The sequence below is a fragment of the Hippocampus guttulatus genome, chromosome 4 (genome assembly GCF_054856545.1).
Source record: "Hippocampus guttulatus isolate MCC_2025c chromosome 4, RoL_Hgut_1.0, whole genome shotgun sequence".
NCBI lineage: Eukaryota > Metazoa > Chordata > Actinopteri > Syngnathiformes > Syngnathidae > Hippocampus > Hippocampus guttulatus.
The window spans coordinates 20,520,291-20,547,614 of NC_141264.1; the positions used below are offsets into that span (position 1 = coordinate 20,520,291).

The window sequence follows — 27,324 nt, forward strand, 5'->3', positions numbered from 1 at the left end:
GCCTTACTATACATGGTCGTTTTTTTCGGCTAGAAACGCCTTACTATACATGGTCGTTATTTTCGTCTAAAAATTTCGGTCAAAAATGCCTTACTTTCCATGGTCGTTTTTTTTCGGCTAAAAATTTCGTCCAAAAACGCCTTACTATACATGGTCGTTTTTTCCGGCTAGAAACGCCTTACTGTACATGGTCGTTTTTTTCGGCTAGAAATGCCTTACTATACATGGTCGTTTTTTTTTGTCTAAAAATTTCGGTCAAAAATGCCTTAGTATATATACATGGTCTTTTTTTTTTGGCTTGAAACGCCTTACTATAATACATGGTCGTCTTTTTTCAGCTAAAAATTTCGTCCAAAAACGCCTCACTATACATGGTCTTTTTTTTCAGCTAGAAACGCCTTACTATACATGGTTTTTTTTTTCCGGCTAAAAATTTCGGTCAAAAATGCCTTACTATACATGGTCGTTTTTTTCGGCTAAAAATTTCGTCCAAAAACGCCTTACTATACATGGTCGATTTTTTTGCCTAAAATTTCGTCCAAAAACGCCTTACTATACATGGTTGTTTTTTTCGGCTAAAAATTTCGGTCAAAAATGCCTTACTATACATGGTCGTTTTTTTTCGGCTAGAAACGCCTTACTATACATGGTCGTTTTTTTCGGCTAAAGATTTCGGTCAAAAATGCCTTACTATACATGGTCTTTTTTTTTTGGCCTGAAACACCTTACTATACATGGTCGTTTTTTTTCAGCTAAAAATTTCGTCCAAAAACGCCTTACTATACATGGTCTTTTTTTTCAGCTAGAAACGCCTTACTATACATGGTTGTTTTTTTCGGCTAAAAATTTCGGTCAAAAATGCCTTACTATACATGGCCGTTTTTTTCGGCTAAAAATTTCGGTCAAAAATGCCTTACTATACATGTTTTTTTTTTTGGGCTTGAAACACCTTACTATACATGGTCGTATTTTTTCAGCTAAAAATTTCGTCCAAAAACGCCTTACTATACATGCTAGTTTTTTTCGGCTAAAAATTTCGTCCAAAAACGGCTTACTATACATAGTCGTTTTTTTTTCAGCTAAAAATTTTGTCCAAAAACGCCTTACTATACATGGTAGGGGGGGGGGGGGGGTTCCGGCTAAAAACGCCTTCCTATATATACATGGTCGTTTTTTTCGGCTAAAAACGCCTTACTATACATGGTCGTTTTTTTCTGCAAAAAATTTCGTCCAAAAAAGCCTTACTATACATGGGGTTTTTTTCGGCTAGAAACCCCTTACTATACATGGTCGTTTTTTTTCGGCTAAAAACGGCTTACTATACATGGTCATTTTTTTCGGCTCAAAGCGCCTTAACATACGTGCTCCTTTTTTTTCGGCTCAAAACGCCTTACTAATACATGGTCGGGGGATTTTTCGGCTAAAAACGCCTTACTATACATGGTCGTTTTTTTCGTCAAAAAACACCTGACCATACATGGTCGTTTTTTTTTTTTTGTTAAAACGCCTTACTATTCATGGTCGTTTTTTTCGGCTCAAAACACCTTACTATACATGGTCGGGTTTTTTTGTCGAAAAACGCCTTACTATGTACATGGTCGTTTTTTTTGGGCTAAAAACAGCCGTGGGCCACTGCATGACCGTCATTCATTGAGGTATGTGGGCCGAGTGTACGAGCCGTCTCTGCCCCAGAGCTGGGCCAGACCAATTTTGCTGACTGGGATATTTTAGTCCGCAAACTGAGGAATTGCGCGGATGAAAGTTTGAGATGGCGGCGAAAAAAAACTCACAAAGGTCTACTAATTACGACATTTAAGAAATGGGAATGCCAGTCTGATTTTTCGAATGAATCGTCCAAAGGGCGTATCACTAAACTCACCTGAAAAGTATGCACAGAACACGAGAGCAAGATACGACGAGAGGCACGATTACGAGGCTAGTTGGTCATTAGATTTGTAGTCTAATCGTTATGAAAAATATTATGAAACAGTATTGGTTATTCTATAATTTACTGGTTGTGGCATGGTAACTTTATGAATAAAATCTTTGTCACAAGATGTAGTAATGCTAATGTTAACTGTTGGTAGAACTCTTGATGACGTGTGTTAAATTCTTTCGTCAAATTGATCGTAGATTACACATGCATCGTCTTGGGAAGAGGATGTCAAGCCACATCAATACTTACCTGTATTAATGATTACCAGTAAATTAATCTTTGCAGTGTGAGATTGGAAAAAATACTCTGATGATGCCACATGAGTACACCAGTTTTTGATCCATTTATTTTTTGGAATAAACCTGGAGTACACAGCTACTGATGTAATGTTCATTGTTAATGCATCGTTTTCAAACATTTACCCTTGAAACATTATACTTTTGAGTGTCAGAATTCTTGATTATGAATATCAGCCAAAATAGAAAAATGGGTTCCCAAGATGAACGTTTACAGAACCCAACATTAGTTACCACGGTTTCCCATTGGGTAATCCGACAGAACCGAAAAACGGTTACCATGAATTTCCAAAATCCTCAGGCCTGCTACTGAATGATTTAAAATTTTGCAGCATTTGTTTATAATTGTATGTATATGTTGTTGTTTGTGTTATTATCATATGCAATCGAATAAGTAGACCATTTCAGAATTCGAAATTTGGGACTCTCTCAATGCACAATGGGACTCAAACTTTTCTGATCAGCGAGTCCCTGGGACTCGCTGCCGGTAAACTGTAAAATTATCACTGCAGAGATTACCGCTTTTTCTGCACTCAGTGATTGACTTCTATGCAAAGTCATTTCTCAACTTGTCTTCCGTGCCACGTCATGCCTGTTGAGTGTTGATTTACTTCATATTAAGAAACGACTGCACTAAAACATTAATTCATAAATGTATATCATATGCTTTTATTTTTATTTTTCTCAGTATAAATAACACATACCCTGACAGTTCTACTCTTTGAATAAAAACACTTCATTCAAGCGTTAGGGAGTGCAAGGGGTTATGATGGAGGGGTGTTGCAAATCATGAAGACCTGCCAAGTGGTATGATAGCATTGTTTTATACATGTCCTCGGCAAGGCCTCAGCTTCAAAATCAGTCCTTGGTCCTTGGCCTTGGCCTCGGAAAATTTCTCAAGGCCTTGGCCTTGGCCTTGCCTCGGAAAAATTTTCCAAGTCCTTGGCCTTGGCCTTTTCCTCGGAGTCAAGTCCTTGGCCTTGGCCTTGGCCTCGGGTTGCCGGTCCTTGGACACAACACTGTTAGCCATCAAATCTTCGACAAAGATAATTGTAATTTGAGAAGTTCATTTGTTTATCTCGCACTGATTTGTGTGTAACTCGAGTCATTTTCTGGAGATTTTTTTTTCAGATATTTTTGGATGCCTGGGATGGATTAAAGAGATTTACATGATTTCCTATGGGAAACACTGCTTTTAGGCAGACCTTCTGGAACGGATTACCGGTAATCACGAAAACCGAGGTATTTAAAATCCACTGTGGTGTGGTGTACATTGGCAACACCATAAAAACAATTTCATTCTTCTGGCCCGAACCGAATGTGTGTTCAGAGTTAAACACATTCAGAGTGTGTTCATTTTGTAATGTGACAGCACAACGTCGCGACGACCTCATTCCATCTAAGAGTCGCCACGGGTGTATTAAGGCCGTAAAAGACATCAAACACAAGAATAAAAATTCAAGCGGCTTTACTTGTGCAAATCACTCTTGAGAAAAGGATCCAAACCCCTGAAAAATTGGACTGCCGTCAACTCCTGAACGCAGGCGGCAGAATCGACAAAGATGTCGAAAATAAAAGAAATATGGCCGAATAAATTATCTTACAAAAACACAACAGCTTTCAATACAATACAGTCATGACAATACGCAATGGACTCAGTGTGTGCAAAATTGTGATAGGGCGCTCTGAGTGCTCCCACTTTTTTCCTCACCGTGAAAAGGAGAAAGGTCATGGAAGGGAGCAACGTTCCAAAGACTGATTCCCGTTCATTTCATCCTTTGTCTTCTCTTTCTTCTTTTGCTCCCAAAAATAACACAGCCACCTTTGGGCAAAGGGGTCCGTCTACATTGTGGTCTCTTCCCATTCCAGTTCAACGTCTCCTGTCGACACATGCGCAGTGTGACGTATGATGGAACAAGTGTGTGTGTGTGTGTGTATAATTCGGAACAATTTAACTTTTTTCCACTAGACAGCAGAAGATGCGATTAATCCTTGAAGTCGGCCAACGACAGAATAATTCCTGCTGCCTGCAAGTATATCAGCTTTGTGTTCAACTAAGCAGGCCCAGATACGAACGATACAGAATGAATGAACTCTCAAGTCATGGTACCACCATGCGGTAAATTGTAGCTATTCCCAGGTGACAAGACTGAGCCCTGTTGCAAAATTTGAAAAAAATGTGAGCAACCCAAAATGTTTGGAATTACTATACTTAAAAAAATATATACAGTATATATATATATATATAATTATATATAATTATATATATATATACAGTATATATATATATAATTATTTTTTTTCAAACAACATGCACCCGTGTGTTATACACCCCTCCAAAAGCTTTTTGTTTTCTTTTCTCAGATTTTATGGATATAACCCTAACCCGATTTGCTGGTATCCTTTATTATCAGAGTGAATGAATGAATGAATAAAGATTCAAAACATACCAATAAAGTCTTAATGCCTTTAAGAAAAATTGTGTGACAAATACCGTATTTTCCGCACGATAAGGTGCACCTAAAAGCATTCAATTTTCGACAGTGCGCCTCATAATCCGATGTGCCTTATATATGGATTGATATTCAGATTTCTTGGACGGAGTATTTTAAATGTTCTGTAAAGTGCTTTGTGACAGCTGCAGCTGTTGTGAAAGCGCGATAGAAATCAAGCTGCATTGTATTGTATTCCCTTGAGCGTAGCTTCATCTAGTGGATGCATGACGCAACCGCAGCCACTATTGTGGCTTCTATTCCATGCGCCTTACAATACGGTGCGCCCTATCTATGAAAACAGTTTTAAATTAGGCCATTCATTGAAGGTACGCCTTATACTCTGAAGCGCCTTACAGTGCTGGAAATACCATCAGCACATAGCAACAATGTAACATGAGATTTTCAAATGTAAAATATGTGCCTGGGCTCAATATAGGTTCATAAACTTTTGACGATTATGTGTGTTGTTTGTTACCTTCCATTGCATCCAGCGAGTCCGTCTTCTCCAGAGCAGAGTAGCTGACAAACCAGATGGACTGACTGTTGCCTTTGTTGTTCAGCAATTCCAGCGTGCTCTGGTGCAAGAAGATGTATTGGGCCTGACACACACACGCGCGCGCGCGCACACACACACACACACACACACACACACACACACACACACACACACACACACACACACACACACACACACACACACACACACACACACACACACACACACACACACACACACAGTGTAGCCAATTTATCTTCTCACTATGTAGCATGCATAACACATATATTCGCCGGACACATCATGAGATGGTCAGGCACAATAGAGAGTCAATAAAAGAGCTCTTGAAAAAAAAAGATAAAGCTCTGCTCTGTTTTGATTGATGTATGACAGAGATACAAATTTGACACTGAAAATGTTTAGCTTTGCGCCGCAAGTTTGCAAGGCTTAAAAGTGATTCACAGGTAGCCAAGTAAAGCCTCGTCTCAGTGATTACGTGACAAGGCGCCACTGTCAAGTTGTTTTATTTCAAAATGTACTCACGGTTAAGACAAACAAAACAGGAGATTTAACGGTTTTAGAGATTAAAGTCTACAACAAAGTGCGGATCCCACAATTTAAAATGAGCAAGCCAACAAATAATGAGCCGTGATAAGAAGAAGGGTGTAGATACACACCCACACCGAGACACACAAGTGATCCATAAGTAATGAGCGAGCCGGGGTGATTTTAGGATAGTGCCGTGCTTTGTCAGGATGGGGGAATCCTGCTCACAATAGACGTTTAATCCACCGCCAGACCATTTTAGTCCATAAAGAGAATTTTCTAATAATGCCTGACAGGAAAAGGGATCACAGGGTGGCGGTGAGGGAATGAAGAGTAAAGTAGGACAACTACACGCGCGTCTGCTGATGCTTGAAAGTGACGGAACACAATTGAAGAGGCTATTCTGTACAGTGCATTATTTTGTGTTATGTGTCACTTCCCTGACGGTTGTTCACTTCAATCGCAGGGTGACAAAAAAAGAGAGTCTTCTCCCTTACCAGATTCTGCACCATGCACATCCTCTCGCTGCGCAGCTCAGCCACCAGGCCGTAAACGTCCACAAAGTCGTGATCTCTGATGTGCTGAATAAGATGGTCCAGAGCGATGAACACGCCTGTTCGGCCCACGCCGGCGCTGAGTCCACAGACACACGATGAACAGATTATAGCGGGTTGAAGATTAAATTCGGGCGGACTGAAAAGTTGAAGTTGGTTGCCAATATGGTCAGGTGTGTACTGAAGTGGAAGTATATTTAATGTGGCATTCTTAGAAACTGTGGATGGTGGCTGCATGGCTAAGTGGGGAATGCTGCTACTTTTGGATATAGGTCAGTATTCAAATACTGGCCAGGTTGTATGGACTAAACCCCCGACGGGCAAAAGTTGTGTCTTCTTATTTGAAAGTGTTGGGAATAAAATTTGTATTATTCTTTACCACAGTTATACCGACAACCTGGTTTCAGCCACTTTGGACCCATTTCTGGGCTCAGTATAGTATTTCGCCCATTTTGGGTTACTTTTGACTCAGCAGTTTTAAGAGTGCAGAGTCATGAAGCAACCATAAATTTGGCAGGTGGTCAACCACTGTCTAGAACAGGGGTGTCAAACTCATTTTTGTCGTGGACCGCATTTTAGTTACCGTTTCCCTTCGAGGACCGTTATCACTGAAACCATATAAAAATTCAATCATTATGGTTTATTCCACGAATGTTTAAGTTACTGTAATGAGGGGTTTGGTAACAACAAAATGCTGACAATATGTCAGTTATTTGTTACATATGAGAATTTTAATTTTTGGTAGAGATTTTATCAAGTATCATGTTGGATTTGCTTTCGTTGGCCACATAAAATGATGTGGCGGGCCAGATCTGGCCCCGGGGCCTTGAGTTTGACACCTGTGATCTAGAACATGAAGACATAAAAATGCACTCCGCCATGCGCCCGCAAATACCTGCAGTGCACTGCTATGGTGGTGTTGTGGTGCGGGTGCACTCGGACAGCCCGGACAAACTTGATGAGGGCGCCGCAGCTTTCCGGGACCCCATGCTCGGGCCACGACGTGTAGTTGAAGTGGTGGACCAGAATGTAGTGTCCATGCTGCAGGGTGAAACAAGAAGAAAGGTTTCGTCTCAATGATGGTTTAACTATTGTCTGTTCTTGTTTGTACTTTGCTTCAATTGCGTGATCTGGATGAATAAAGGCTAAATTACAGTCCAAAAATAAAGAAATATAAAAATAGTGTGAACATTATTGGGTTGGCGGGAGAAATTTCTGTCCTTTTTGCAAATTTCTGGCTTTACTAGAGTGCCCAGGAAGGGAGCTCGGGCTAACCAATGTTGCCATATTAAGGACTTTTCGGACCCCTGTAGTGACTCATTTTCCGAAAAATGAACAGCAACAAATCAACTGCTCCAAATCCAAACTGCAAATGAATGGTCCTGGTGCAAAGCCACCACCGGCCAACACTAAATAAATCTCATATAAATCCACTAACTCGTATTACTACTTTACTCGTATTTTCCCCCATTGAAGCAACACTGCAACCAATTAAAAGTCAATTTTCCAAGAATGTCTTCTTTTACATATCAAGTCAGCAGGGGCTCCCATGAAATTGTTTCGGGTCGTTACCTTTTCCACTTTAAGCGTTCTGACAGTCCAATCAGGAAGGATTTCTTCAGACACTTTTGAAATAAGAATGTCACCAAACACTGACATGGGCTTGTTGTTGTCCTCTGGCCAGTACTTGTGACAGCGAATCTAGAACGGGACGTACGAGTGCGTGAAAATGGAGGCGGGATATGTGACGAAGTCAGTGAAACCTAACTGCCACTCACTCTGCCGTTTTCGTGGCACTGCGTCAGCATGGCGATGGTGCGGGTGCCCGTTTCCCAGATCATCTTCCAAAAGTCAGCCACCGTGTTGGGCAGAGGACCCTGCGTGGCGATGAATTCATTCGGACACAGATAGCCCTTCGGGACCAAGATATACACATTTTTAGAAAATATACAGTATATCTAGATATAATAATTCACACGGACAGAATTAGAACAGAAAAAAAGGAATGCATTGTTCATTTTTCCATCAGTTGATACTCACTGAGACAAAGCTGGCGTTGATGTAGTCCGAGCCTGCGGCTCCCGGTTCCGACAGCAGTTTCACTCGATTGTTATTATCTGGATACAACGCAGTCGTTTTCAATGTATAGCTCAACTTGCAAATGATTATTCCCCCGGAAATGGAGTGCAAATGCTATTACATCACTGAAAATCTTGTCAAGAGGAGCATGCAAATGAGCATTTTTTCCCCTCATGCCCTATATAATTAAAGACCACCATGAAAGGGTCTTCTCGCGTGGCCTTTCCTTCGAGAAAAACAAAACAAGCTGTGACACTAGACGGCGCTGTAATTACCTCGCACCTCGCAAATAAACCTCGTGGAACTGCAACAGGTTTCGGATCTGCCACGTGTACTTACACGGCTTTATATTGGGGAAACGGTTCTTGGTTTTGTTCCAGGGCAGATCTGCGTCCGTGGTGGCCAGGTCTTGAAGTAGTTTGGGGAGCTCCTGAAGGGGGGGGAAAGAGAGCAAAGATTTCTTGGTTAAAATAAAATGAAATTCACTCAGATTGGATGTTCACTTACGGAAAACTCTTCCTGGAATTTGGCATTGTCATTGCTGCACAGATCCTCAATATGTTGGAGGAACGACTTCTTGCTGATAGGCCTTGAAAGAAAAAAAAATTAAATGAGGGACCATGATAGCCAGTCATGGAAACTGACCAAGTCCATGTACTGTATTTCGTTATTCTACTTAAGCAGAATTTTTCAGGTGTCTGTACTCTACTTGGGTATTTATTTTCCTCATGATTTTCTACCTCTGCTCACTGTATTTGAAAACAGAGCTGTAATTTCTACTCCATAACTCAGTGTCAATGTTTTCTTTTTTTGGTTAAATCAAGATTTTGATTGCCATCACTGAAAGTAAAAAATAATATTGAATTACTTTTCAAATTAAGTACTAAATGGCCTCCACAATAAACATAACTGTGGATGAGATGCGACAAGTATTCGCAGAGCGTGTGAGAGTAGTAACACTTCCAAACGGCGAGCGGCACCAAGTAAAAAACTGTGTTGGGATGCTGCAGCCACTGTCAGCATATTATTTATACACATTTATACATTATTTATGCAGGATGACTTACTTGAGCGATTTCCTGTAGCTGAGGAGTCTGGATGAAAATAGATGGTGGCGGCGGGGGGGAGGGGGGGATGGAAAAAAGAACAAGCTCAATCACAGTTGAGTCGGTGCTATTTGTGCACAGAAAATCCAAAAAGAAACCAGACGGTTTATCTGTTTAACTTAATAAAGCGGGAAGGAAGGAAAGAAGACTGAAGGAATGGAAAAAAGCAAGGAAGGAAAGAAAGAAGGAAGTGAGGATGGTAGGAAGGTCTGAAGCGTGCAAGGTAGAGTTGAAGGATGGTATGGCGGGAAGAAAAGGATGGAGGAAGGAAAGAAATGATGGAAAAGGGAAAGGAGGAGGAATGGGATATGGGATCGGGGAAGGAAGGAAGGAAGGAAGGAAGGAAGGAAGGAAGGAAGGAAAGAGGAAAGGAAAATAGGAGGATTGAAGGATGGTATGTTTGAAAGGATGGAAAGGAAGAGGGATTGTGTGAAAGGAAGTGGAAAGGGGGAAGGACGGAAGAAAGTGATGCATCAGGGTTGCGATGAGAGGTAAGAATATATCGGTGTTTCTATATAAGGAAGCAAGGGAGGAATGAAAAAGAAGGAAGGGAGGAAGGCAGGAAGGAATGAGGGGAGACAGGAAGAAAGAAAACAGCAACATTCATTTTCGTTGTCATTCTGAACCCATGAAGCGGAGGTAGCTAACCTCTGCCTGCCCTCTAAAAATACTCTACCGCCCAAATGCAGGTTGACCGTAGCGTGAGGGTAAATAACACACACACACACGCACGCACACACTCACACACACACACACAATGTGGTTTGCAGTGTTATAGTGTAGGCCAAGCATGCCTTGAGCGAGTGGTGAAATTACATAAACAGTAGCAGCACTTACTGGATGACGTAAATCTCTTTCCGTCTGAAGAAGAAGGATGAATACCTGCTGGCAGAAAAGTGCTCAGTGTCAAAAGCAAATTTATAGGTGTGTTTCAGTGAGTGATGTATAAATGTGTGTAAGTAAGGCACATTTTGTCAGGGAAGATGGTTGGAGACTCGCAGACAGCATGTCTGCGAAGAAGAAAGGAATAAATGGAAAGCCACAATGCCGCTGCGCCGTTTCGAAGACATGGCTTCTATTTTTGCTCAAACTCGGCGACAAGAAGATGATTTAGTGCTGACGGGAGCGCAACGTGTCGGCCGCCGCCAAGTCACACCAAGCGTTGCCAACACGTGTTCGACGTCGTTATAGTTTAATATCCCCACCGGTTGACTTTTTCCTGCTTCAGCTCAAGGTCTGCCACAGCAATCAGCTGATCCAGTTTACATTGGGTCTCGATGATCTCCGCTTCTCGGGGGGAATACGTTTCGCCCTCCTTCTTGCGCTGGTGGACCCTGGCAAAAGGGTGAATAACGCACGTTATGCTCCGATATTCTTATATAAACAGTAGAATGAATTTGCTTTACATCTGCCTTCTCAGAACAACGTGATTAAGTTCACACTTATTCAAGACGATATTATTGGTACGAGAGTGTTTCGTGAATTTGTTCAAAAGAAAAAAAAAAAACAAAGGCCATGAGTGTTTCTGTTTCCTTACTTGACAGATGCACAGATGATGACAATCAGCAGCACTGCCAAGAAGAAAGAAAGGAGTACACCCAAGATGATCTGCTCGTCTCTGCTCAGCAGCCCATAAACTGCAGGGAGAGAAAAGGAGTGTCGAATAATCACTTATTAAAAAAATAATAATACACAGGTGTGTCTCAATGCAAAAATAAAATGATGATGATGTGGAGTGAGTCAGTTGTGAGAGCCAGCAATTCCTTTGCTGGGCCAGCAATTCCTTTGCTGACCTAAAAAAGTGCAAAAACACAAACTTACAAACTGGCAAACTGCAGTGTAACATTTGTTGATTAAATTGTGCCTATTCCGTCCCGACGGTGTCTTCTCTTCATTTTGCACTGCTTGCAGTGTACATATGTGGAAGTTATACATATTGACCAATCAGATGTCAGCATCTGTGTTGCTATGTCAAGCAACTCCGCGCAGTGCGATCAAAATGCTGTCAGAATCAGTCATGCTAGCTGTTGTAACTTTCACTACAATAGCAATAGGACTATTTCTTTAACCGATCACATTTTCAATTATCGTCTCTGGTCCAGTACGCCGGCCGTCGATGATGTCAGCCTTTTTCCGTCCTCTGATTGGTTGGTTAGGGCAAAACTGGTTGCAGCCCAAAACACATGTTTTGCAATTTGCGGTATGAAGACATTTAATAATCAGCATCTCTAGTGAGTACGGTAAAGTTTTTATATTTTTATCGGGTTAATTTAAATATTAATATTGATTCTGAACTGCTCTAGATGATGCGCATGGCACCACTTCCCCCAGTTATACTGCATTTTTGAAGAGTATTGATGATTTCGATAATTACAACACGATTGTAATGGATTAAGTTGCACAGGTCTCCACTGAAGACCCAGCGACCAAATTCATGACCCGCCATTGGCCCATACGATTTGAGTTTGACTTTTTGAATTGAACTACTGAAATAAATGAACTTTTCAATCAGATTCTAATTTCTTCAGAGCACCTACTGTAAGTATACCTGCAGTTTTAATATGGTCGGAGTACTCCGAGTCAGTGTATTGGCCGATGATGTTTGTTGCTCGGAACTTAAACCTGTTGAAAACACACAGTATATTCATAAAAACGGTTTTCATTCATTAAAAAACATTTGATCGTACACGGTCCACTCACACATAAACCGTGTTGGCCTTCAGAGGTCCGTTACACAGCACGTCCGTTCGATTCTCCACCATACACTCGTCTTGCTCTCCTATCACATACGTTTGCGCTGTGGTGTGGTTGCGTCTTTGGGACACCTTGCGAGTGTCCATCGAACACGGCGGGTTGGGGAAGCCCTGGTCCGTCACGTACGGGCCGGGGCGGTGGAAGAAGGCGTCCCTCCAGGTCGTAAGGTTTGCAACATCTTTCACTGTGACATGATCAAATGGGAAACAGAAATGTTTTTTTTATTTTTTTATCCATGCGTTTGTCAAAGTCAGACGGACTCAAAGCAACATTTGCGGCGAGTCGTACCCCCTGACTCAGCCACGATGACCTGGATTTTTGCGATTGGCCCGTTGTCATCGCTATAGAAACACGCCGGCAAGCGGATGGTGATACTCTTGTGGGTAACCATGGTAACCCCTCTGTGGCCAAGCACTGCCTGGGGTCTTTGGGCGGGCTTGGCCGGCGCTGCACAACAACTAAAAATCAGCATTACTGAGCCACATACAAACACACGCACACATGCGCACACACTACCCCATGGGTGCATACGCTAAACGGGCCAAAGTACCCATTTTAGATTTAACCCTTTCAGGGACAGTGGTTACGATAGTGGACAGCTTATCGAGTTACAAGGTGCCTGAAAGGGTGAAAAAAAAAAATCTCATGGCGCAACCCAAATCAAAAATGTGAAGAAAATGATAAATTCTGAAATAATGATCAAATCCAGGTCCATTGAGCCTTCATTTAATTGTTCTCCCTGTCAGATAGATGAACAATGCTATATTTGTAATGAATAAATAAGAATTTTCAGACAAATGAAAATGAAATTGGATCATTTTTCCTGTGAGATCCCTGCCAAATTTCTCAAGGCACACAAGTGTTTCACACCCCACGGCATCCAGGTTGGGAATCACTGCAGTAAATGGTGTTGACATTATGAATGATTGTTCATCTAATTTGGTAATCACACCACGTTTCCGGCAGCTGGGGATTCCACACACACACACCGACACACACACCTACACACACACACACACACACCTACACACACACACACACACACACACACACACAAAAAGGAAAATAGGCAAATTTGTGAATAGTGGATGACAAATATACGAGGAATGACTGCATTGTGGTTTCTCATCTATAGTTCCGCGAGGGTCAAACGATGGCAAATGCTTCTCAGCGTGACCCACAACGACATACACAAAGTAAAACAAATACTGTAACTCTGAAGCAGTGTCAATCACGACCCAGTCCCATCATCTGTGTAAATGGAGAATTTTTGCCCAAACATGACAAGCGCGGATGTGCTTTGAACCGTGACGGAAAGACTGCTCCGCCACAAGGTGCACACAGACGTGAATTCAATTTACAAGTGTCAGAAATAGACAGGCTCGGGCGAGCAATAAGTGGGAATACCGTACCCTTGATTCCTGTTGTTATCTGGACGTGCGGACTGGGTGGACTCCGGCCGGCGCCGTTCTTTGCTGAAATCTACAAACAAACACATTGGATGAGTCAGAACAACACGTACGAAGACCATTTAAGTTGAACGGGGTTGGGCAAACTACAGATTGGCAAGGTCAAAACTGTTCCAATGCAAAATGATGAGTTTTAATAATTGCTCAAATGTGACTGTGGAATATGTGATTGTATGATTAGCACACAGAATTTCCATTTCATTATTCAAATGTCTTTATTTTCTCCCAAGGTTGCGCAGTAAAAGCTACATTATGCATGCCATTATGCATATCAACAAATTTTTCATAGACTGCAGATCTGGTGATCTAGATCATCTATTTTATTTATTCATTAAGAATCTATCTATCGATCTATCTGTCCATCCATCCCATACGCGGCAAATAGCGGGTGTGCACTGTTTACAAATGTATACTGCTGCAATATTTGTATTTATTTGGTCTTCATTAGCATATTTAATATTAGAGTAATCTTAAATTACATGACTTGAACCCTTTGAAGGACAGCGGTTACTACAGTGGACAGCTTATCAGGTGATCAGGTTAAAGGGTGCGTGAAAGGGTTAATATGATGGTATTTGCATTACGTTAGTAACGCCATTTTTTTTTTAAAACACGTAACGAGTAACTGCACCCTCCCGACCTTGAAAATACAGTTAATATGAAAATGAATAAAAGCCTCCACCCTCTTACCTGAATACTGTAGTCGCGACCACCTTTGAGGCCATCGATGACGGCGCTCAGCATGTAGCTGTCTTTTTGGGTGGTATTCAAGCTGACGTTCCTCACCAGGAGCTCTTTCTCATAGATGTACACAAAGTAGGACGTGATTTGTCCATTGGGCTCTGCCGGTGGCGTGAAGGTCACCTTGACACGGTTCACATCGTCCGGGATGACGGTCACCACCACGTTCTTTGGCGGGTCTTTTGGCTCTGCAGGCACACAAGAAGCCACAGGGAAAAGAAAAAAAAATCCCTTATTGTCTCTGTACGGTAACTATGTATCTCCTTCGCAATATCCATTACTTAGATGTTATTCTGGAATAAGTAAACTAATTATTCCAACAATTTTCTCCTCCACCAAATTATTATGCCCAAATTGTTTTATTATTTCATATTAACTGAATAACATACACATCCATATACAAAGCAAATATATCGTGAACATATCATACATACATACTGCTGTATATACATACACATATTTAATGAACAAGTAATATTTTCTCCATCATCTGTTTTTCTTGAAAATAAATTATTCCAGAATAGTTCATTAGGGATTATGTTTCTGGTGTGTCAACGGTAAATATTTTTTTACATTTTTTTTCCCATCCTCAGTTATTCTTGGCTATGTTGCGATGTTCAGCTATATTTCATCTGATCTTCTATTAATTAGATTTGAACATTTATAATTATCCTCATCGTTGTCAACAACATCATGATAATCGTCTCATCATATTTCTAAGGAATACATCATTTGGGGCAATGGGATTATGATGTTATTCTTCTTGTAGGTTGAACAACTATTAAAAGGTTGTTTTTTTTCTCCTCTGAGGTGGTATGTTCTCTTTTTCTCTCCATGAAATATAATTATCATTTACAAACCAAGACATAGTATTAGTGCTGAATATATTGAAGAAAAACCACAAAATGTAAACAATTGCGATGCAGTGAGGTAGAATATAAGAGAGTGGCAGGGTACAAAACTTCACAACTTTCCCCACACACCTTCTTCTAGTGTTTGAAACACAAAGGGCCCGATGGCCTTCCCGTGCTCGGCGGCCTCCGCCAAGGGGCCGGTGAAGGCGGTGACCATCACAGAATAGAGCGAGAAGGCCGTCAAGTTGGTTACAACCACCGTGGTCAACTCTCCCGGCGCTCGGATTGACGAGTAATTCAAACCGGGACCGTCCACCTTGTGGCGCAGGAGTTGCAAATATTACAGTACATGATAAATACCAACTTCATCAGCATTTACACTTTGTGAGTAAGAGAAATGACCTGCACGAGATAAGACGTCGGTCCAGAAATAATGTCTGGAGGGTCCCAGTCTATACGAAGGCTGCCGGAGGTGGGTAGCACCCTGATATCACGTGGAGCAGCATCTGGGTCTGACGGATAGACACACACATCATTTTTTTTCCGCCTTTCCATTCCTGCTTCACTCATGAATTCCATTCCCCCATGACATTTCAAATTTCAAAGATTATGGAGAAGCATTACAGCTGATTACGGTTACGTTGCATCAACATAAAAATGTTAACGGTGATTAATGGGTGCTACTTTTTTTTTTTTTTTAAACGGGGCTTTGATGCTGGGTGTTCCTAATGACATGTTCAGTGAGAGTATGGCTCTGACTCCACTGTCATAAGGATATAAGACGTTTATATTATATTCTTACTGCTGGCGAGGGTGCGTGCATACTTCCACTCCGTATATTCTCCAACTCCTGCATTGGTCACCGCTGCCACTTTGAAACGGTAGTGTCTGTACTTAGCCAGAGGATGGACCGTGACACGAGGGCCCTCTTCTAAAGCGTTGACCGACACGGTGACATTTGACTCCACGCAACCCGAAGGCGGTTCTTCATCAAGGATTAGGACGTCGGGTTCGCATTTCGTGTAGAGCAACTCTGTGACCAGGCGGTACTCCTTTAGCAAGCCCGGGATGGAAAGTGGGGGAGCCCATTCCAGTGTCACATTGTTGGCTGTGACCTGAGAGATGGCGAGGGAGCGAGGGGCAGATGGGGCTAAACAAAAAAGATCAGGATTAAGGATTACATTGAACATCCACTCTTTTGGTTTTTCGGTTCTCTGAAAGGATTACATTCATGGTGTACGTACCTGACTCGGAAAGAGTAGAAGTAGTGCAATTGATTTGCTCTCCCTGTCCTGCGGAGTTGATCGCGGTGACACTGAGTGTATACTCCTGGTCCGGCAGCAGTCCAGTCACTGTGTATTCTGCTGTGTTGACCCGGTATGAGTCCACCTCCATTACGATCTCATAAAAGAGGATCTGGCCATTCGGGTTGACCGGAGGGTCCCACGATAACCGAATGGAATCCCAGCTGATTCCGGAACACGACAGGTTCCCCACAGCTTCTGACACTGCAGACAGAAAAAAAGCAGACATATTGATCGTCAAAAATTATCTCAAATAATGATTTATCACTGTCTCCCAGAAGGGAGGACGTCTACTTTTTTTTATTCAGTCTACGACAAGTCAGCGGTTGCATTGGCATAGAAGATTATAGAAATCTAGATGAGAAAATGCCCATTGAATGAGCTTTTAGATTTCACTGAACCTAACTTATCTCCAATTAGTTAAACTGGTTTAAAAATATGTTGCTAAACATTTACTCATTCTTTAGCTCAAGAGTCGGGAAAATAAACTGTAATTATCTATATCATTAGCTCTGAGCTTTGGGAAACATTAACAAAGGGGTTAGATATGCAACTTTGCTTAGCATGTCCAGCACAGTGACTAGCGAAGCTTTTTAGTACTCATTCACATATGTCATATTAGCTCAGGCAGTTAAATAACAAGAGAGTTAAAAAAAAATACACCACTGGCAAATTGACTTAGACCAAGCTTGTAACTTCATTTTTGTGTAAATTAAATGTAATTAGAATGATATATTTGCAGGATTTAAATATTTTGAATCTGTTCCATCCCCCCAATTATGACGGTTAATCATGATAAATCGTCCTCTATTGTATAAAAACATAATAAAACATTCTAAAAGAGAATGTAAAGAAACAAACTGGTTTTATACAGTGCAACTACTCTACGTACTGAAGTGTGAGAAGTTGGGTAGTGAGTGACGGAACTGGAGTTGGATTTGCTGGTTATTTCAGAGTGAAAGTCTGGGCGTGAGTGTTGCATCTTCCCACAATTGTTCTCATTTTGTATGCCGTGTGTGTTTCATTTGGTTGATTAAATAACAGAGTGCATCAGTGACTGTGGCACTCCTCGCCCACATGCATTAGAGTACCTTATTTGCGGCCTACCTTAAACCTGCTTCAAATGTATCTTACAACAAAAAGCAGAACACAATTCAAAAATTCAGTAATCCAAGCAACGGTTCTTTAATGCGGGCACTCAAAGTTATTTGTACTTGTTTAGCTCAAGAGGCTAAGGAACAAGAAAGTCTAATTATCCTTGTAATTTGCTCACCAATGCAGAAATTCCATTTAGTACATTTATTTTAGCACTAGCATCCAGCAGAATGACTACTGTAGTTTTGAGCACGTACTGAACCTCACATAATTAGGTAGTATTAACACAGCCAGTTTAAAAATATATATTTGCACTCAATTTCTTAACTTAATTATCTCCAACATTTACTCCAAACAAAGAAAAGCCATCAAAGTGAGATAATTTGTTACTTTGCTGTTGGTGTTAGCATGCTATAGCTTTATGGCTACTAGCTCATGAATTCAAACTCAACGTTAGCCTTAGAAGTACATGTCACACAGGTTGTTTGCGCGAGAGCACTAGCGTGTATATCACGGCTAAAATACCAATTACAGATTTCCGATTAGGTGTTTTATTTTGCTCATTTTCAACTTGGTAATACATAGATACACTCATTCTGTTTAAAAGTGGTTTTATGGGGGGGGGGGGGGGAGATCTTATTCCATTAGGGGAAAAGGATATAGCATGACATTGCTGCATCATTATTCGCAAAGTGCATATGTGATATTTTTCTTATTTTTTCTTACCTGACTCGTTGGTGGTGAAGGTCACCGGGCTGCTAAACTGGTTGCCATGGCCTACTCGCGTGTAACTGTAAACACTGATCTCGTAAGAACGATGAGGCTTGAAGCCGGAGATGTACCCGGCGGTTGATGGACTGGACGAATTCTTGTAATGTTGCACACACATGCACGTAGACGCACACACACACACACACACACACACACACACACACACACACACACACGCACACGCACACGCACACACACACACACACACACACAAACGTTAGCCACCCAATCCTGATTACTTGCTGATGATATCTTATTGTATGCGCACGTGCTGGTGAATACAATGTTAACTTGGAGAGGCATCTGGAGTGTGAAATTAGAGCCGCTAATCCGTGTGACAGGTGTATTTTTGCCGAGCGGATCTCCCGAGTGCATTTTCATGTTTTCCTTAATACGGACTGGGCTTCCGGCGTGTGAAATTGACTGTACCCGGTGTGTGACGGTGTGTGTGATGAGTTCTCGGATCCGGAAGCCGTACTGCAGGACCACCCCGTTGGGCTCCAGGGGGGGCTCCCAGCTCAGCCACACAGACACGGCCGTGTAGTTGAAAATGGTCAGGTTGCGGGGAGGGGACATGGGGCCTGGAACACAAAAATGTTATAATGCAATGGGGATTGTATTATCAATCATATTGCAAAGTACTATGGTCATTATTCTTTACGGTACATATAGTAACAGTACAAGCAAGATTTGTGGCAGGCCCATGGCTGCCTCACCATGAGAACGGGCCTTCTTGCAATGCCCTGAGCATCGGACAGTTCCTGGCCTAGAGGAAAATAACAGCGCTGGAGCAACCTCCCTACTCACTTGACCTGGCTCGATGAGATTTTTCCTCTCCGCCAATCTCAAGGGGATTATTAAGGGGACTTGTTTTGAAGACGTGGACAACATTAAGATGACGGTGATGACGGAGATGCGAAAGACCCTGGAAGAATCTTTCCAGGGGTGCATGAAGACGTGGCAGGGAAAGCTGGGAAAGTGTGTTAGGGGAGATTACATCAAAGGGGAAAACTTTGTATTTCAAATATATACTGTACTTTGTGACACCAATCCTGGAATTTATCTCCCACATCTTGATGGATCATTTGATGGATCATAGTCGTGCTCCGAAATGAGTGTGGCAGCTAAACAAACCGTTCTGTGGTGCATTTTTCCCGTTGGTATTTTTTGATCTGAGGCTACCATTGAAAAGTGAAAAACAGGCATCTGATTTGTTTTTTTTGTGTGTCAGATTAAAATAGAACAAATGATTGAATGTTCTTAAGGATTGTGAAGTCTTTCATAAACTGCACACATAGCCTTGCCATTTCACCAAAAGACAATATGAATGTCTGTAGAAATTCCACAAGACTGATCACAGACACACACACACACACACACACAGAGGGTCACAACATGAACACTTACCCCCCTCATCAGTGTGCAGCATCAGGAGGAGCGCTGGCCCTGAGCCTTTACGAGTCGCTGCGGTGACGCTCAGGTTGTAAGCTGTGTAGGGCATCAGATTTGTGAGTGTGAAGGAGCTCTCGGGGGTCTGCAGATGGTTGGAGCCCCCCGGGCCGAACAGCGTAAGGGTGTACTCTGTGATTTCCCCATTGGCCTCGAAGGGGCGCTGCCACGCCACGACAATAGAGGATGACGACAGGTTCGCGGCCGAGACGAGCAACGGGGCGGAACCCGGGACTGAGAGCGAAAACACGTACATAGATGTCACATATTTATGAACAATGGCCATGGTATGAACTCACCATCATCATCCGTCCTTAGGTACAGGGTGCTGGTGTGGTTATGGGCGGGGCCTGCCCCGGTCGCCGGGGTAACGGTCAACACATACGGAAAATACTTCCGAAGTTTGGTGAAGAGGAAGACGGTGTCGGTGGTGGTACGCTTGATGGTTTTGTTGACCAGAGGAGAGGCTTGGTTGGGTACAAGTGGGATGACGCCAGCCTCCTGCAAAGTGAGGATGTAGTGGGGACGGCCGTTGGGCTCCAGGGGAGGGTCCCAGCTCACGATGATGGCGGTGGAGCTGAAGATCTGAGCGGTCAGGTTGTGGACCGAGTCGGAGGGCACTGAAGGGAAGACGGGGTTGGATACCATTACAGTCTTATTGAATGACATTTTATATCTATCTATCTATATATACAGTATATGTATTAAAGGGGACACATTATGGAAAATTGACTTTTTCATAGCTTGTATTCAAATAGTTACATCTCTGAGCGCTATGAGTTTTTGTGAAATATGACTATTCTAATTTATATGATGGCCATGGCCCGAGGTTACACTGTCTGAAACATTTGTCACATGACAAAGCACAAAGGTAAGCAGAGCTGCATTGATTTTTGTGTCTTGGCAATTTGGCACAGATAATTGTCGTGTATCCATCTGTGAAAAGTGCTCATTATTCCGGCCCATTGTTACACAACATCCCCTACTGAAGACGCAGATACCAAATGCAAAGCCTGCCAATGTTATTACGACCCCTGGCAACGTTTAATATGTCTCCTTTAATGTGAATGTGAACGAGTCAGTCATCATTTGTCACAATCGTCATGATAGCAGCAGTCTTGCGTTTTACAGGCAACAACAGAAAACAGTGGAAATGTGGAAACATACATCAAAGGGACAGTGATAGAAGACAAAAAAGGAAATTTGCCTTTAGGAATGGAAAGGAAAGGTTGGGAAGACAATACTCATCCTGCATGTTTAACCTGAGAAGCATGGGAAGGGTAAATGTAATATTTAAGCTCAATTAAGGGGGAGGCCAGGTATGTGTGGAGTGAGTGCCTAGGGGGGGGGGGGGGGGGGAGCGAACCCCCCGCTGGGCTTGGCTGAGTGGCAGAGACAAGGCGGCGTGGTGGTCCGCTGCTTGGCCGAGAATGGAGCGGCTAGATCACAGGCAGAGATACATAGTCAGTTACCAGACGTCATCATTTCATGACCATTCTTAGCCAGTGCATGCTTGTCGAGTTGGGGCTGAAACACTGGACGCTGTCTGCACCCTTTTCCACAAAATCACATAAAAACAAAGCCTTTGACGTCAACGTGTTCACGCCATCAAAGTGGGGTTCAAGTGAAAATCACGCGGGAGAATGCCCGTAGCCATGGCAACAAGGCAACCTCGGCGGCAAGAGGGTAGCGTGCGAATCCCGCTCACGAGACCTGTCAGCCTTTGTTATTCCTCTGTCATCGAGTGCTTTTGCACTCTCACTTTGTTCTTTTTCCCTTCTAATCTCACTTAACTTTCATCCTGCAAAGTGAAAGGAAATACAAACTGGTTGTCCTCGGGGCGGAAAAAAAAAAACGAGCCAGTTTGCCAGACGGAGAGTTATCTCCTTTCACTGAGCAGCCCCAGCAGAGTTTTTATGTCATTTTTTTGGGGAGGTGAAAGGAGACTGTTGAAAAAGGTGTGCAGAGGCGGCCTCCAGTGAGACTACGACTGGATGTGATCATTTATACGCTCACCAGACACTTTATTAGGAACACCTACGCCATCTAATGAGAGTAAATTCAAAAATTGAATTCAATTAAAAAATGTTGCTTTTGCAACGATGCTCTCTTTTGATGTTCAGGGGGAAAAAAATAATAATAAATTGAAGATTTTTCTCTGTCGACAATTTAAATTTACACTGATAGGCAATTTGGACTCTATTTCGTCCTTGGAGATAATCCATGCAAACTCACAACGGAGAGGTTGTAAAGGAGATTCGAACCTGGATATCCTGATTGTGGGGGCAGCCAGGCCACAGTTTTAAACTAAAACAGAAAATCTTTTTTTTCACTCCCTACATTATTTATTGTTCTCAAAACAAACCGGTACAATCTTTGTAAAGACATTATTTTCATTATCTTAAATCCGCTCTCACAAGATTGTCTAGGTGAACCTAATGATAAGGCCGGTGCGGAATTCTGCCTTTTGTTTCACATCTCGGTGTTTGTGTGTCTCCGACTGACCATCGTCAGGTAAGAGCAAGTTAAGCGGCTCGCTCCGGACTCCTCCGTCCCCACGTACATTGCTCGAAGTCATCCACACTGTGTAGTTAGTGCCCCCGATAAGACCAGTTAGAGTCCAGGAGAGGAGCGTGTCAGCTGATACAGGGACGGACCCATCTGAAACCAGAACTTCCTGAAACAGAACAGAATGAGATGAGTGGCAATGTTTTTTTCACATCCCCAGGTGAAACGTTCAAAATCCTCCAAGTTTCTTGACAGACACTTGGAAACATAAAGCTTCGGCTCTCTCGGCGGGCTCGTGCGTCTCACCTGTTTGGCCACAGTGCCGTTGTCAGCATAGTAAATTGTATAGCGAAAAATAACGATTCCACTGGGTTCAGCCGGTGGATACCACAGCAAGGTTACAGTGGAGATCGTCACGTTTGCAAAAGTCACATTCTGGGGTGGCTCAAGGGGCTCTGAGAGACAAATGATGATCAGAGGCAGTTTCATCCAAAGTTAGCAAATGTGTTGACGACACTCTCGTTCATGTGGCACCTGCATCGGCGATAATGTAGGCCCGCATCCCTCCGTCTCCCAGCCTGGTCCAGCTGGAGACGGACGCGTTGTAGAGACCCTCAAAGTCCATATTTATAACCAATGACGTCGCAGTCACATTGTGCACCAGATCCATTGTCTCGTTCCTGCCAAAAGACGGCCGCCAAACACATTGTAACCATTCTTGCTTGCACATGGAGACACCGCATAGGAACTCACCATACTCTGACAACGTAGTAGAGTATGTCCGAATTGGCTTCGAGCGGCGGTTGCCAGGACAACTCGACCTCAGAGTCGGATAACTTCCTGGTGTGGAGGAATTGAGGAGGCGTGTCTGGAGCTGCGATGTGGGAGAGAAACTGCCCCGTCATGTAACAACAACAACAACAATAGAATCTAGGGAGAACCTGTGGCAATTGAACCTTGAGGATCTTTTGCTGCTAGAATTGAAAAAAATAAAATGGTTAGTTGTCACCCGACCTGATGGAGGAAGAAGCATATGGAAGGAAAAGACGGAGAGAGGAAATAGAGGAATTGAGACCCCGCTCCCTGACTGCTACCCATGATTCCGTCCGTCCATCTCACCGTCCTCCAGCGTGGTGATGTTGAGCGGCTCTGTGCTGAAGTTCCCCGGCCCGGCCCGTGTATGCGCCTGCACCGTGACGCGATAGCGCGCATACTTTCTCAAGTGGGTCAGGTGCAGGAAGTTGGAAGGGGAGGTGAGGTTGAGGTAGTGGGTGGAATTCCACAACTCCAAGCTGTAGTGCGTTATGATGCCATTAGGCACCAATGGAGGCAGCCAGGTCACGTTCACCTCGTTGGGACTGAGCGAATCATAGGAGAGGCTGTATGGAGGGCTGCCCGGCACTGGAAGCAACACAGAAGATTGTCGACTTCCTGATTCTGACGAGACATTTGATTTTTGGAATTTTCTGTAAACCCACCATCCTCCCCAGACAATACGATTAAATAGCCTGAAGTGTGGTTGCCGTGGCCGAAACGTGTGAAGGCCATCACTGAGACGTTATAGTAGGTGAAGGGCCTCAGGTGCGTCAGAGTGACTCTGCTAATGGAGGTGTTCACTGAATTGGAATACGACCGGTTCTCATAGAGGACCGTGTATTGTTGGATCACCCCGTTTGCTTTTACTGGCGCAGACCAGGTCAGGGTGGCAGTTGACGAGCTGGTGTCCAACACGGTGAGGTTTAATGGAGGGGAATCCGGTTCTGAGGGAAAAATAATGGACAGTCGCCTCAGCTCATGTGACAGACACACTGCAATAGAACGAAATATGCCAGAGTGTGACCAACATTTTTCATCACTTTATGTTTTACCCCTTACCCCCAAGGTTATAATAATTCATAAAAACTAAGAAAATAAACTTCCATCCATCCATTTTCTAATTTGCTTATCCTCACAAGGGTCGTGGCTGCGCTGGAGCCTAACCCAGCTGTCTTTGGGCAGTCGGTGGGGTACACCCTGAACTGGTTGCCAGCAATCGCAGGGAACAACCATTCGCGCCCACAATCACACTGAGGGACAATTTCATGAGCTTTCAGGGGCTCATTTTAAATGTATTTATTTCGTTATTGCTGAATGTCCGTACAATGGGAGGAAGGTCAAACAGTTATTTGAGAAGAGTAGTTTATTTTACTTTAGTACACAATATTTACGGACCTTTTTTTCACTGGACAAATACTCCAAGTATTTAAAGAAAAAAAACCGAATACGAAAGCTAATTCACAAAACAAAATTCAAAACATGAAAATCCAAAATCCACTAATGAAAAATCCCAAACTATTCTAACCCTGCTTCCCATAAACTTTGAATACAACCAAACTTGTGTGATGACTCACATCGAACTGAGTGGCGCATTTCCCCCCATGATGTTTTGTCAGGTCCCAGATTACAAATAAAATCCAACTCATTATGTTATTGTCATTTACTACTGTTGATGTTCTCTCCTTTCTTTCAAAACCAAATTTTCTCAGACTCCCTCTCAAGACAAATGACAACAAACTCATCGTGGTGCACAGCACATCTATTTGGGCAATTCTAGTTCATGTTCCAGACACATACCGTCCTCTAATGTGAAAACCAAGATGCCATCTTCCTGGGATATCAAGCTCTGACCCGCAGCTGTAGACGCCGCCACATGTAGAAAATAACCAGTATACTTTTCCAAATCTATGAATGACAGATTACAAAGTACACGTCTGACACCTGTGTAGAACAGTGTGTTCTCATAGGATGAGCAACCTACCTGTTATCATTATGCTGGTAGAGTTTGTGACCCACTTCAGACTCTGACCGCTGTGCAGTGCGAGGCCGTAGACGGTGTAATGCGTGATTCGCCCGTTGGGGTTGAGAGGCTCCGCCCAGCTCACAAGTATGGAGGTGGAGCTGATGTTTTGGTAGGAAAGTTCCAGGACTGAGCTGGGGACTACATGACACACATAACCAATAAAATGATTGCTGGAAAAATAATCTGGGATAAAGTGGGGAGCCCGAACGGGTGAACCACAATATATTATCTTTTTCGAGTAATGAGGCGCACCAGATTACGGCGCATTATCTTTGTGAAGCATTGAATGTTAAACAGTTTATTCTAATTCTACTTCCTCTCTCCAACCGTGTTCCATTTTTGGGCAACAGCTATTGGAAGCCGGCTGTGTTGTTTACCTTTTTGTCCCACAGTCTGCAATAATATTGTCCCACACGTTAACATGCTCAGCTCACGTTGAGTCTGACCGTAGCATCAAGGAAGTATTTTTTGCTAGTATGTCATCATTTGTAGACAGATGTCAATTTGTAGTTGGTTTGCATGAGTAGGACTACACTTCCCATGATTCTTGGTCACAGAAATTCCGGCATGAGGAAAAGATGTATGCCTTCCAGTAAAACAATACACTCGTGTGATGATACCACAGAGTGCAGTACTTTTAGGCTGGTAAACAGTTACGGCAATATACCTTGCTCTCGGGTCTTCTCCGTGATGTCGGCGGCGGGCCCTTCGCCCACTACAGTGGAGGCGGAGACCCGAAACGTATACTCAGTGAAGGGTTCAAGGTCAGACACCAGGTAATAGAGCTCGTCCGTCGACAGGTCCATCACCTCCTCTCGGAATGTTATTCCTGCAGCATGTCCAGGTGGATAAAAAAACAATTAAGACAATCACATCTTGTTGGCTGTTTTGAATCCAGATAGTTGAGAGATTTCATTTGGTATTTCTGTGTGGTACTGTCTGTCCTGTTCAGTAGTAGAGGCTGCACCTGGACTTCCAGAAGCCACCGCACGTCCCGTATTAGATGTGAGACGAGTGGAAAAGCGCAAGGTGCCCGAGGTGTGAGTGAGGTAGGATGATTCAGTTGTCAGGTCGTCGTCTGGCATCGTCAGCCAGGGCGGAGGCGTAATGGGCGGCACAGGTGTCGCAGAAAAAGCTGTGGTGGGAGGCTGAAATGAACGGAAGGTATTGCTGGGTGTCTCTGTGACCTTGAGGGCAACAGAGGGGTTAAAATCCTGGATTGCTTGAGCGTCGGTCCTTTGCTCAACGCTTCTGAGTTGAGTGAAGGCCGGGTTGAAGGTGGTGACGCTGTTTGACTGTTTGGGATCAAAGGTCCGAGCAGGCTCAGCGTTCCTCTTACGCCGCTCTGGATTGACGTCCTGATCGGGGGTGAGTGACTCACCGTCATAAGCACCATTTGTGTTGGTATTCTGTGGGGAAGAAATAAAAGGTTTACAGATGATTGTACACCACTCACAAAGAGTCCTTTCAAAGAACCTTTCAAGTGTTTTGAGAACCTCAAATTAAGATGAGATGTAAAAAATATTGTGCTTATTCGTCTCATTCTGAAATCACACGCAAAAGCTGAATATCCCTAAAGTTTTGTTGGTTTTGCAGCACAATCCTTCAAAAACGAGGCAGTTTACCAGCTCGCCGAAGAAGGTGATATCCTGTAACAGAGTGTCGTTCAGCAGGACCTGCAGTCTGTACTGAGTGATTGGACCGTTTGGCTGCGCCGGACTTCTCCAGTTCACACGGACAGAAATGGCATCTTCTGCGATGGCCACCAGGTCTTGAACAGCACTGGGCGCTAACACCACCAAGGAGGCAGACTGTCAACTGGGGCCATTTTATTTGATTTTATTGTCTCTTGTGAGCTAATTCAGCAAATGCATTATTATCAGTTGTCTCTATTGCTCAATTCTCAGTCGTCACCTTCAGCCGACGTCCTCACATCCTCCTGAGCAAGCGGACCCACTTCTCCAGCCGCTTTGGCCCCCAGCTCCACTGTGTACTTGGTGTACGGAACCAGGCCGGTTAATGAGAATCGCAT

The 27,324-nt window shown here is 43.2% G+C and overlaps 1 protein-coding gene across 1 annotated transcript; it reads right to left on the minus strand.

The window, feature by feature from the left end:
• Positions 1-2,256: 2,256 nt before the first annotated feature.
• ptprq (protein tyrosine phosphatase receptor type Q) lies at positions 2,257-27,324 on the minus strand. Its single transcript, XM_086108507.1, has 38 exons — positions 27,207-27,324; positions 26,918-27,081; positions 26,260-26,701; positions 25,960-26,121; positions 25,251-25,430; positions 25,067-25,174; positions 23,932-24,213; positions 23,559-23,854; positions 23,207-23,427; positions 22,988-23,133; positions 22,760-22,908; positions 22,451-22,622; positions 20,245-20,565; positions 19,904-20,179; positions 18,926-19,077; positions 18,452-18,593; positions 16,571-16,834; positions 16,129-16,476; positions 15,729-15,838; positions 15,456-15,642; positions 14,422-14,660; positions 13,675-13,744; positions 12,551-12,709; positions 12,209-12,446; positions 12,057-12,130; positions 11,046-11,145; positions 10,714-10,842; positions 10,346-10,390; positions 9,470-9,496; positions 8,910-8,991; positions 8,742-8,832; positions 8,364-8,440; positions 8,102-8,236; positions 7,896-8,024; positions 7,219-7,364; positions 6,267-6,402; positions 5,203-5,326; positions 2,257-4,112 (listed from the first exon to the last, which is right to left on the minus strand). The coding sequence occupies exons 1-38, from the start codon at positions 27,322-27,324 to the stop codon at positions 4,075-4,077; spliced, it is 6,279 nt and encodes a 2,092-aa protein (XP_085964633.1). The 3' UTR covers positions 2,257-4,074.